General features: G+C 45.8%; 1 protein-coding gene across 1 annotated transcript in view; it reads left to right on the top strand.

The window, feature by feature from the left end:
* OTOG (otogelin) overlaps positions 1 to 12,939 on the top strand; it is a 125,767-nt gene that overhangs the window by 14,665 nt on the left and 98,163 nt on the right. Inside the window, exons 5-8 of the mRNA XM_075425267.1 lie at positions 11,313 to 11,405; positions 11,632 to 11,786; positions 12,176 to 12,294; positions 12,688 to 12,893. Of these exons, the coding sequence (XP_075281382.1) occupies positions 11,313 to 11,405; positions 11,632 to 11,786; positions 12,176 to 12,294; positions 12,688 to 12,893 (573 nt within the window). The remainder of the gene's footprint in view (positions 1 to 11,312; positions 11,406 to 11,631; positions 11,787 to 12,175; positions 12,295 to 12,687; positions 12,894 to 12,939) is intronic.

Here is a 12,939-nt window from a genome sequence, read left to right as displayed (position 1 = left end):
GAGTGGTGCGGTCAATGCGTTGGAGGGAAGGGATGCTGTCCAGAGGGACCTTGATAGGCTTGAGAGGTGGGCCTGTGTGACCCTCATGAAGTTCAACAAGGCTAAGTGCAATTGAATTAAGTTCAAGAGATCTTAAGTGCTCATTAGACAAGTAGTAATGTAAGAAAGAATAATAAACTTAAGTGGGCACAATATCATAGACACAAACCCACAAAATATATTGCGTCCATAATAATATTTCAAAATAAATGCTTATTTTGATGAAGATGCCTTTGAACAATTACCGTGAAATTGGCAGAACTTGTGCTTGGAGCTCAGGTGAAGAACATTTGAAAGCACAACCAGAGTTGGGCAAGACTGTACTGTATTTAAAAATGATTTTTGGAACTTCCTTTTGTCATGTCTATATGTTGCTATCTCTTAAGAGAGCAAAAGCAGTAATCACCTCTGAAGCTTGGACACTTATCTCCAGAAACCCTTGCAATGAAATGCAAACAGACCTGTGTTATAAGATGATCCCAAGTCTGTACCCTGTTCAATACAGAAGAAATTCGAGGCAAGTTGCTTCGTGGCAACAATGGTCGTATCACCAGAGTGACTTGCAGGTTGTAATGGTATCACTGGTTAGAAGTCATATTATTACTTATGCGAGTTGAATCACGTTACTGAGGCCTACCACTTGCTGCTAGAGAAGTCTCACCAGTTTTCAATTTCAAATTCCAACCCAGTGCACTCCACTGGCATAATGTCAAAGGAAAAAGAGGAGCTAAGGACTTTTTAATAGAGGTCACTTTCAGGTAAATGAAGAAGACAATATTGTTCCATAAGCTTGAGTAATTTTAACCTTTTCTTAGTCTTGATGTTTATCCCCTTTCTGCAGGTGTTACAGTGTTTCTTATGTCCCTAGGAGAGGCCTAAACTTGTGATATGAGCATATGGGGTAACTTATTTAGGGAGTTTATATTCCTTTAACAACAAAAATCAGAGTGAACCCTTTGTTATAGGATGTTTATTCAGAATACCGGAGGAAGTATTTCTGTGTTAATTGAGCAGAACTGGATGTTTAAAGGAAGCCGCATTGTTTGCAGTAGTAAGGTAGGCAAAAGTGATCTGAATCAACACTTTATTCCTCTCATTACCTGGTTAAGGATAGCTAATCTTTGCACACAGACCTCTTCTACGTAGTCTAAGGAAAGATACTACAGTGGTGTAAAAAGGGATATAAGCAAATACAAGAGCTGTGTTTATCATGTCTTCTTAGAATCATATATGCACAGACAGAAGAGAACTTACTAAAAAGGAAAATGTTCATCGCTAAGTCATTTGACTTCCAATTCAGGTTTGACTCAGTCCCTTTCTCTCTGAAAGGGTGCAAGGGAGGTCTTTCCTAGTGACAGCAAGGGTCCCCAGATCAGCTGACTGTGTGCACAGTCTGAATAAATGTGGCTTGAAGCAGGTTACCTGAGCCATGCTTAAAGGGGAATCATTCATCTGGAAACCTCAAAAGGGGGCTGACTTCCTCTACAGTGAAGAGGAACATGACTTGCAGTCTAATTGCAGATTATTGTAACTGGACAGGCAATAGGGCATAATCTTAGAGAAGCAAAGAACAGACCTGAGCTCTGGTTACACAGGTCTTGCAACACTCGAGATGAAAGAGATCAGTATCTGTCTCTTAACAAGAGGAATGAGGCTTTTGCATTAGTGACAAGGTTGGTCACTGTGAATATGTAAATGAGATGGCTCAGTCACAATAAGCAGGGACCTTTCTACATGGTGCTTGTTAGTTTTTAAACTGAACTCATGCTGGCCAGGCAGGGAAAGGAGCTAGATGTTTGGGCTAGCTAGGCAAAGGAGCATTCTCCTTTGCTTTGTCTACCTGCCTTGCTCTTTTCAGCACGACCACTTTTTTTTGGGGGTGGGGGGAAGGGGCTGCTGGTGTTTGTTGAAAACAAAAAAATCAAAATTAATTGTTCGGATATTTTAAAAGTATGCATATAAATAATTAGTATTTATAAAATCTTTGTGTATGCAAATGGCCATATAAACACCCATAAACTCTACTGACAAATTTTGGCACAACTTAGTAAGCAAGGGTTCTGTAAACTTGTAACTGAATATAATATTTTGTAAAATCACATGGCCTGAAGTAGATGAACATCTAAGCTCTTTTTTAAATTATGGTATACCATATTTTAAACCAAGTTTATTGAAGTCTTCCTCATTCTAGCATTATAGCCAGCTGTGAACACAGAGCCTCTTTTTTCTAAGTTTCTAGGATCTAACAAAACAGAGTTGACCACACTTTGGTAAAGCAGCTGGTGACAATGTTTGAGGTAGCCTCAGAACAGGCAAAGTCTTAACAGCATTCAATCCATGAATTCTGACAAGAGTTTGCATGTGAATTAAATGTGGATGCAGTTACTTAGTGTGTACTTCTGAAAGCAATTTGTGTGTGGTAGATACACTTGCAAACCAGGTGAGGTTTTTAAGAGGTATTGGGAAGTCTTCCTCAAGCTAAAATAGGGGCTTAAAAGGAAGCTGGAGAATGTCACACCTTGTTAAAAATGCTATTTCTGATTGTTTACAGAGGTTTAGTTGTTTTTTGCTGGGATACACTCACAGGACATCCCTCCTTGTGCAGCTTGTTTTTGGATGATTGTAGTGTGTTTAAAGCTTTTAGTAAGAGGGTATGGCTCACTGGCTTCTGCAATGGTGCTTCTGTTGATGTTTTCTGCTGGCAAAACAAACTAAATATGTGCTGTAAAAGATGTTGGTAGGAAATTGGTATTGGTAAAACATCAATAAAATGAGCTTCTGTAAGAGGAGAGGAAAAATTAGGTAGGGAAAAAACACCCTTTGAAATAGACTTATTTTCTGTTGCCATTGCTGGAATCAAGAATTCAGCATCCATTCAACGGCAGTAGGATGTCAATGATCAACTCTTGACTTGTTAGAAAGCATTTGTTTCCTTGCAATCAATTTAAAAAACAAAACAGGAAAACCCAGCAAACTTTAACCATTTTGTGAAGTAGTTCAGAATCTTGTTTTAATGTTGGTGCTTTTCATGTATGTTTAGTGACAGGACAAGGGGCAACGGGCACAAACAAGGAAGAACTTCTTCCCTCTGAGGGTGACAGAGCACTGGAACAGGCTGCCCAGGGAGGTTGTGGAGTCTCCCTCTCTGGAGATATTCAAGACCCGCCTGGACAAGGTCCTGTGCAGCCTGCTGTAGGAGACCTTGCTTTGGCAGGGGGGTTGGACTAGATGACCCACAGAGGTCCCTTCCAACCCCTGACATTCTGTGATTATGTGAATGCCAATAGTGAGAACAAACCGAAAGATGGTGTGACCCATGAAATCGTAGAACAGTAGTCCATATCCTTAAAAGCTTTCCTCTGAAGTCTAATTCTGTCAAGACTAAAGCAATTGTAGAGTTTATTTGGAGTATTAGAGGTGGAGCTTACTTTATTTTGTCTTCATCAGCAAAGCTTCAAACCCTCTTTAGCAAAGCTTTCTCAAAAGCCTGAAGGCAATCTAGGTATGTTAGGATGCCCTGGGTTCAGCCAGGACAGGGTTAATTTTCACTGGAATCCAGGAAGGGGCACAGCTGGGCGGGCTGACCCCACCCGGCCAAACAGAGCAGAGTATTCCATACCATGTACCAGTGGGGGAGAGCTGGGTGGCGGGAACTCACTCGCGGCTCAGGAGCGCGCAGCGCCGGTCCAGTCCAGGAGAGCGGCTCTGTGGGTTGTGTGGTTTGTCTTGCTATTTCTCCTTATCTGTATCGTTGTTGTTCCTGTTCCCTCTGTTTGCTGTTCTGTTAAACTGCCCTTATCCCAACCCACCAGTTTCTGCCTGTTTCTTTCCATTCTCCTCTGCACCCCGGCGGGGGGAGGGGCGGCCGCGTGGCGCTTTTGTTGCCGGCCGCAGCCAAACCATAACATTAAATTTGGCGCCCAAGCATGGGGTGGGGATAACGGCAGGGCTGAGCAGCATGTGTTAAAACGGCTTTCTTAGATTTTGTTGTAATTTATCATACGCATTTACTAAGTTAGTTAAACAGTTGCCAGTAAAAATGTTGCTGACTTTGATCAGATGGCTGTGGTTTTTGAATCCGTACTTGCTGTACGTGTTCCCTGTGGTGCTGTTCATCATCACGGGGAAAAGGATCAGGATTATGATTTTACTGTACTGTACGATGTCGATTTATGACATGATAACATCACTGTGCATGAGATTAGGCTTGTATTTGCTTGCGGCACTGCGGTCATTTCCATACCTCGGATCCTACGTCTTAGAATTTGTGAATAATCAAACCCAGTCTGTGGGGAAAACCGAAGGGGATACCTTCCCCCACTCTTTCGCCCCCCCCCCCTCTCCTTCAGGCTGGTCCTAATGGCTTTTGAGAATTTCGAGTACCCGTGGGATGCTCAGGCCAGCACTCTCCTATTGTTCTGCCTCCTGAATGGGTTTCAGGTTTTGTTTAGGGTTAAACAAGTCGTTAAGAACATCATGCAGAGACCTGCCCTGGGGCTGGATAGCTGTGAGTGGCTGGGTGTGTGGGACAGCATGGGCAAGTACCTAGGGCAGTGGGCACCCCCGATGTTTTTTAAACTCACCCCTGAACAAGTACAGGATCTGGACAAACTAGTAAAATATCTGCAAAAAGTGTGCTGCCACCCTGGGAACTCCAGAGAGACACAAATCACCGCCACGTGCTGGGGTCTGGCCCAGGCCTACCGAGCCCTGTTCAACCTGATTCAGTGCCCTAAAGGGGAAAGCAGGGGCAACGAAGCGGCAGGCACTGTGACTGGCGCTGCCCCCCGAGCTGGCCCTGCAGCCCCTCCAGCCCAGTAGGCGGTCACGGCCCCCCTGACCGGCACCACGGCTGCCGCTGCCACAGCCGCAGGGGCGGCCCCGGTTTGTCCGGCAGGCACAGCGGCGGCTCCAGCCCCAATTCCAGCCGCAGGCATTGCGGCTGAGCCCAATGACCAACCTGTGCTGGTAGCAGTCGCCCCTGTAAAACTAAAGAAAGACGCAAAGAGAGCAGATCGCTCCGGGAGGGATGACAATGAGCCAGGGTCATCGCGGGAGATAGAGATCATCACCTGGTCCCTGTCCCTGAGCGAGCTGAGAGACATGCGGAAAGATTTCAGCCGCCACCCAGGCGAGCACGTTGTCACCTGGCTGCTGCGGTGCTGGGATAACGGGGCCAGCAGCTTGGAATTAGAGGGCAAGGAAGCCAAGCAGCTGGGATACCTGGCCAGGAAGGGGGCATTGACAAGGCCATTGAGAAAAAGGACCAAGTCCTCAGCCTCTGGAGGAGACTTCTGTCAGGCGTGAGGGAGAGGTACCCCTTCAGTGATGATTTTGTATGCTATCCTGGCAAGTGGACCAATATGGAGAGGGGTATTCAGTACTTGAGGGAATTAGCTGTGCGGGAGCTGGTTTACTATGACACAGACGATGAGCAGGTAGCCACAGACCCAGATGAAGTCCAGTGCTCACAATCCATGTGGAGGAAGTTTGTGCGGAGCACACCATCCTCATATGCCTACTCACTGGCAATAGTAGACTGGAAAGGTAAAGAGGCACCAACAGTGGATGAGGTGGCTGTCAGACTCCGGCAATGTGAGGAAAGTCTCTCTTCCTCCCTTGTCTCAGCCGTGGAGAAACTGGTCAAGCGACTCGAAAAGAATATGTCCTACTCCCCACCTGTACGGGCCAGCATCTTAGCTATTAGGGGCAGGCGTTTCTCTGCTCAGGAGAGAGAATACAGAGGCTACACACCACGGGGCACCCTGTGGTTTTACCTGCGTGACCACGGAGAGGACATGAGGAAGTGGGATGGAAAACCCACCTCAAGTCTAGAGGCACGAGTGCGTGAGTTGCGAGGTAAAACAATCACAAAAGGGGATTCTGTTAGGAAAAATGCCGCTCCAGTTTCCAGCAGCCAGCTCTCCAGACCAGGTAGACAGTTTGATCTTGATTCCGATCCTCTGGAAGGGACCTCCAAGTCATTCTTACAGCAAGTGAGCAGCAAATTCTCTGACCAGGATTAGAGGGGCCCTGCCTCCAGCCAGGTGGAGGAAAGGGACAACCGTGTTTATTGGATGGTGTGGATTCGATGGCCTGGCACGTCAGATCCACAAGAGTATAAAGCTCTAGTGGGCACTGGTGCACAGTGTACTTTAATGCCATCAGAGTTCAAAGGGTCAGAGTCCATTTGCATTTCGGGAGTGACAGGGGGGTCCCAAGAGCTGAGTGTATTGGAGGCTGAAGTGAGCCTCACTGGGCAGGAGTGGCAGAAGCACCCCATTGTAACTGGCCCTGAGGCTCCGTGCATCCTTGGGATAGACTATCTTAGGAGAGGGTATTTCAAGGACCCAAGGGGATATCGGTGGGCTATTGGCATAGCTGCTTTGGAGACAGAAGAAATTAAACAGCTGTCCATTTTGCCTGGTCTCTCAGAGGATCCTTCCGTTGTGGGATTGCTGAGGGTTAAAGAACAACAGGTGCCAATCGCGACCACAACGGTGCACCGGTGACAATATCGTACTAACCGAGACGCCCTCATCCCCATTCATCAGCTGATCCGCCAGCTGGAGAGTCAAGGAATGATCAGCAAAACTCGCTCACCCTTTAATAGTCCCATATGGCCAGTGATAAAATCTACTGGAGAGTGGAGACTGACAATAGACTACCGTGGCCTGAACGAAGTCACACCACCGCTGAGTGCTGCCGTGCCAGACATGTTAGAACTTCAATATCAGCTGGAGTCAAAGGCAGCCAAGTGGTATGCGACAACTGACATCACTAATGCATTCTTCTCCATCCCTTTGGCAGCAGAGTGCAGGCCACAGTTTGCTTTCACCTGGAGGGGCATCCAGTACACCTGGAATCGACTGCCCCAGGGGTGGAAACACAGTCCCACCATTTGCCATGGACTAATCCAGACTGCACTGGAAAAGGGTGAAGCTCCAGAACATCTGCAGTACGTCGATGACATCATTGTATGGGGTGACACAGCAGAGGAATTTTTTGAGAAAGGGTAGAAAATAGTTCAGATCCTTCTGAAAGCAGGTTTTGCCATTAAGCGAAGTAAAGTCAAGGGACCTGCACAAGAGATCCAGTTTTTAGGAATAAAATGGCAGGATAGGCGCCGTCAAATCCCAATGGATGTCATCAACAAAATAGCAGCTATGTCTCCACCAACCAGCAAAAAGGAAGCACAGGCCTTCTTAGGTGTTGTGGGTTTTTGGATGATGCACGTCCCAAATTACAGCCAGATTGTAAGTCCTCTGTACCACATGACCTGGAAGAAGAATGATTTTGAATGGGGCCCTGAGCAACGACAGGCATTTGAACAAATTAAACGGGAGATAGTTCATGCCGTAGCCCTTGGTGCAGTCCGGTCAGGGCAAGATGTTAAAAACGTGCTCTACACCGCAGCCGGGGAGAATGGCCCAACCTGGAGTCTCTGGCAGAAAGCAGCAGGGGAGACTCGAGGTCGACCCCTGGGGTTTTGGAGCCGGAGATACAAAGGATCCGAGGCCCGCTATACTCCCACTGAAAAAGAGATTCTGGCAGCATATGAAGGTGTTCGAGCTGCTTCAGAAGTGGTCGGCACTGAAGCACAGCTCCTCCTAGCTCCACGATTGCCGGTCCTGGGCTGGATGTTCAAAGAGAGGATCTCCTCCACGCATCATGCCACCGATGCTACATGGAGTAAGTGTGTCGCGCTGATCACACACCGGGCCCGAATGGGGAACCTCAGTCGCCCAGGAATTCTGGAGGTAATCATGGACTGGCTAGAAGGCAAAGATTTTGGAGCATCGCCAGAGGAGGAGGTGACACGTGCTGAAGAGGCCCCACTGTATAACCAGCTGCCAGAAGATAAGAAACAGTATGCCCTGTTCACGGATGGGTCCTGTCGCATTGTGGGGAAGCAGCGGAGGTGGAAGGCTGCTGTATGGAGCCCTACACGACAAGTCGCGGAAACTGCCGAGGGAGAAGGTGAGTCCAGCCAGTTTGCTGAGGTGAAAGCCATCCAGCTGGCTTTAGACATTGCCAGTCGAGAGAAGTGGCCAGTGCTCTGTCTTTACACCGACTCCTGGATGGTGGCCAATGCCTTGTGGGGGTGGCTGCAGCAATGGAAGAAGAACAACTGGCAGCGCAGAGGCAAACCTATCTGGGCTGCCCCATTGTGGCAAGATATTGCTGCCTGGCTGGAGGAGGTGGTTGTAAAAGTCCGTCACGTGGATGCCCACGTCCCTAAGAGTCGGGCCACTGAGGAACATCAAAACAACCACCAGGTGGATCAGGCTGCCAAGATTGAAGTGGCTCAGGTGGATCTGGACTGGCAACATAAGGGTGAACTCTTTATAGCTCGGTGGGCCCATAACATCTCGGGCCGTCAAGGAAGAGACACGACATACAGATGGGCTCGTGACCGAGGGGTGGACTTGACCATGGACACCATTACACAAGTTATCCATGAATGTGAAACATGCGCTGCAATCAAGCAAGCCAAGTGCGTAAAGCCTCAGTGGTCTGGAGGACGATGGCTAAAATATAAATATGGGGAGGCTTGGCAGATTGACTACATCACACTGCCACAAACCCGCCAAGGCAAGCGCTATGTGCTCGCAATGGTGGAGGCCACCACCGGATGGCTGGAAACATACCCTGTGCCCCATGCCACCACCCGAAATACCATCCTGGGCATTGAAAAACAAGTCCTGTGGCGACATGGCACTCCCAAAAGAATTGAGTCGGACAATGGGACTCACTTTCGTAACAGCCTCATAGACACCTGGGCCAAAGAACAAGGTATCAAGTGGGTGTATCACATCCCCTACCATGCACCAGCCTCTGGAAAGATCGAATGGTACAATGGGCTGCTAAAAACCACTGTGAGAGCAATGTGGGGTGGGACTTTCAAAAATTGGGATACCCATTTAGCAAAGGCCACCTGGTTGGTTAACACCAGAGGATCATCCATCAACCGGCCTGGTCCTGCCCAGTCAAAACCTCAGCGCCCCGTAGAAGGGGATAAAGTCCCTGTAGTGCACATGTGGAACATGTTAGGGAAGACGGTTTGGGTTAGTCCTGCCTCGGGCAAAGGCAAGCCCGTCCATGGGATTGCTTTTGCGCAAGGACCTGGGTGTACCTGGTGGGTAATGCGGAAGGATGGTGAAGTCCGACGTGTACCTCATGGGGATTTGATTTTGGGTGAGAATAGTCCATAAATAAATTGTATAAAGTTAATTGTTAAATAACCCTGTCACTGTCTTATCACTGTTATAATTGTTATATGTTATATCGGTAGTATCATAGTAAGAATCTTCCAGATTAAAGAAGGATGGACTTTTTGATGAAACCTAGCAGGGCACAGCGATGATGAGACTGGACCTGGTTTTCAACAACTGGCACCCGACAGCTTCATCAAGGTCAACATCTCCTGCAGACTGTGGGTATGGGCCGCACCAGATACATCAGCGATGAGCTCCGGATGCAGCAAGTGACCGCCCATCACCACACATCACCTCTCCTGCCACGGAAGACCATTACGACAGATGGAGCCCAAAGTCATGGATTAAATGAACTCAACGGACACTGTAGAGTGATGATCCATAGACTAAGGGAACGATATCTGGAGACAGGAGAAGTGGTGGTGATCAACTGGACAATGGGGGACCTGGGCATGACGTAGATGGTATGGAATAAGGGGTGGATAATGTCCTGGGTTTGGCCAGGACAGGGTTAATTTTCACTGGAATCCAGGAAGGGGCACAGCCGGGTGGGCTGACCCCTCCTGGCCAAACAGAGCCCGGTATTCCATACCATGTGCCGTCACGCTGGGTTCGGTGAGGGGGAGCGGGGCGGCGGGAACTCACTCGTGGCTGGGGAGCGCGCAGCGGCAGCGGTCCGGGAGAGACCGGCTCTGTGGGTTGTGCGGTTTGTGTTGTCCTTTCTCCTTATCTGTATCATTGTTGTTCCTGTTCCCTCTGTTTGCTGTTCTGTTAAACTGCCCTTATCCCAACCCACCAGTTTCTGCCTGTTTCTTTCCATTCTCCTCCGCACCCTGGCGGGGGGAGGGGCGGCCGCGTGGCGCATTTGTTGCCGGCCGCAGCCAAATCATAACATAGGACTTCTGTGTATACTACTGATGATTAGATATTTCGTAAGAAAGGGTTTTACTGAAGTGGGAGAAAAGACATTATTTCTGTGAATTCTGGTTTTTAGGACGGCACTTAAAAGATTCATATATAAGATTATTTTTCAAGAATGTTTATAAAGAAAACAAGAAGGCTGAGTGTTCATTTTGTCTGAAATATTTTCTTCTGAGCAACTTGTCTGCAACAAATAGAATCTTAGTTTGTGTTTTCCAAACACAAAAATTACTGTGATTGCATAATACTCAATTATTAAAATTCAAATGCTTTGCTAAAGAGACATAAACTTTGAAAGATCAAATACTGGCAAAATAAGTGACTATGTCACAATTGCTAGAAAGAGTCTGAATTTAGTAGAGAAGTCTAAATTTAGTAGAAAAAGCTTTGTTTCTGCTTGCGCATGTCTTTCCCTTGGACTGTGAAAACTTGTTTTGTCAGATTTTGATGGGGATCTTTCCAGGAAAAATTAAAACTCAACTCAACATCTCTCCCTCCCCCAAACCTGTCACTGCAAGTTAGGGAGTTTACTTTCTCTACAGTGGGCTTGCTACACTTAAACATTAAATTTTTCCTTTCTTAAAAGTTTCTAATTTTATTAGAGACAGACAAGAGCAGTGGTCTGCGTCTTTATGGAAAGTGTTCGTGGTTGGTATACTTAAAATTTTTAAGATGGAAGGAGGGCAGGCAGCTGAAAGAGTTACAGCTGGGATCTAAACATCTGCATTTCTTGGGTAGTATGGTCTCATACAAGTAGAGCTTACCCATACAGTGTTATTTGTGGCAGTCTTTTACATGAGGATATAGACACCATGCTTTGTTGTTGTGTCTTACTTGTTTGCTTCTATTCATTGCCTAGGGGACTAAAAACATGTCAGACTAACGGATATCACAGCCATTTTTATTTGGCTTCTCTAAATGTGCAATAGTTTTACTTCATCTGGTTATATTTTTTGAGGTGGAGCTTTAGCAGTATGTTTCCTGTTTGTAGAGGCCTGTGGGATTTTCCTGAATGTTTAAATGCTAAGCCAGCATCTCCTGTCATTCCTGGAGCTACATTTGGTGACAGTACTGCATCTTAAGAATGAAAATTATCATAATTTATTTTTAACATGCCTTGTTTTTTCCACTCAGATTCATTTACATGTTTTAATGGAGGTGAGTGTGTCTACAGAGAGCTGTGCAACTGCAGTCGATTTAATGCAACTGGACCAAGATGCCAGACAGGTGTGTAAAGAGAGAAAACTTACTGTGTTTCTGGGATTGTACACAAGTTCCCACAACTACAAGAATGACTACCCTCTGCCTACAAGTTCCTTCATGCCCCATTATTTTCGCCTTTCTTTTCTGTGGTGGTATTTCACAGAATACAATATACATACATACATACATATCAACTACAGATTGAATCCAAAAATCAGTGGTACTTCTCAAGTGACTCTCCTTTTTTTAGTGTATAATACAGGTGCTGAAAGAGATCATATATGCAGAACATGGGGTCAATATAATTTTGAAACTTTCGATGGACTCTATTATTATTTTTCTGGCAAATCCACATACGCGCTTGTGAGACATACTGAATTAGATGAACAGAGTTTCTCCATACAGGTAGGGGACTGCCCTTCACTGTTCCTTTTAGCTGTTGAGCTTGCTAATAATGCATTAATATTTAGAGATTAAAAATAACTTGTGATGATAGTATGGGGTTCTAGAGTGTAATCTAGATGTAATTCTAATGTAATGTGGGGTACCAGTTACTATAGCACAAAATGTAAATAGCTGGAAGGAAACTGATGTGTGTACTTTCGAAACCTGCTGCTGCTGTGAAAAGACTGCTCTAAGAAGAGTGCTAATTGTACTCATGTTTTGGGGGAAGAACGGGACCAAACTACTTGTTCACATGCTGAAGGTGGGATTGGGAGTATTAGTTGTGTAACGTGGATTACAAAGAGTTTGAATAAAATCTTGACTTTGACGCTAGTGATTTTATTTGACAGGTGAATAATGATCCTGAGTGCCATTCTTCTCCTTACTCCTGCAGAAGGTCTGTTAGTTTATTCTTTTCTGGAGATGAACAGATAAAGATGAGCAGTGAAGTCACCTATAAAGGATATGGGTAACAGCTCCTTTGCTTCTGATGCTGTAGTTACACTGGAACTAATCTCATGATACCAATTTGATAATAGGTGTAAACTAGATGACTTGTTTGTTGGTAGCTTAAAAAAAGCCTATCCAGACCACAACTGTAATAATTACTCCTGATTCACAGAGTAGCGTCTGAGGAAGGTGATACCTAAATGAGCGGTACATAGTATTAAGAAGCATAACCATTGACACTAATCCTTTGATTTATGCTCTTATTTGCAACTTCATCTTTTTTAGTGGGATTACTCAATATTTATATCAGGTTTTCAGATGTAGGAGGAAGTCCTTAAATCAGCAAGTAATTTACTTTTAGTAGTGATACCTTCTCATGTAAAGTTGTTTTTGATTCTGTCTCATTTATTAGAGTACAGTTACCTTCTATTATTGGAAACTTACACATTCAGAAGCTAGCTGGATACTTCCTAGTCAGGCACCAGTATGCCTTTACTCTGGCTTGGGATGGTACCTCTGCAGTGTATATCAAAATGGCACCAGAGTACCTGGGCAAAACACATGGACTGTGTGGAAACAATAATGCTATCCTGCAGGATGATCTTGAAACTAGTTATGGTGAGTATTTAAAAATACTGACTCTTGTGTTAATACAGGTTGTTTT

The sequence above is a fragment of the Opisthocomus hoazin genome, chromosome 7, assembly GCF_030867145.1.
Source record: "Opisthocomus hoazin isolate bOpiHoa1 chromosome 7, bOpiHoa1.hap1, whole genome shotgun sequence".
NCBI lineage: Eukaryota > Metazoa > Chordata > Aves > Opisthocomiformes > Opisthocomidae > Opisthocomus > Opisthocomus hoazin.
The sequence above is the reverse complement of the archived record's forward strand: the minus strand, read 5'-3'. Positions and strand labels throughout refer to the sequence as shown.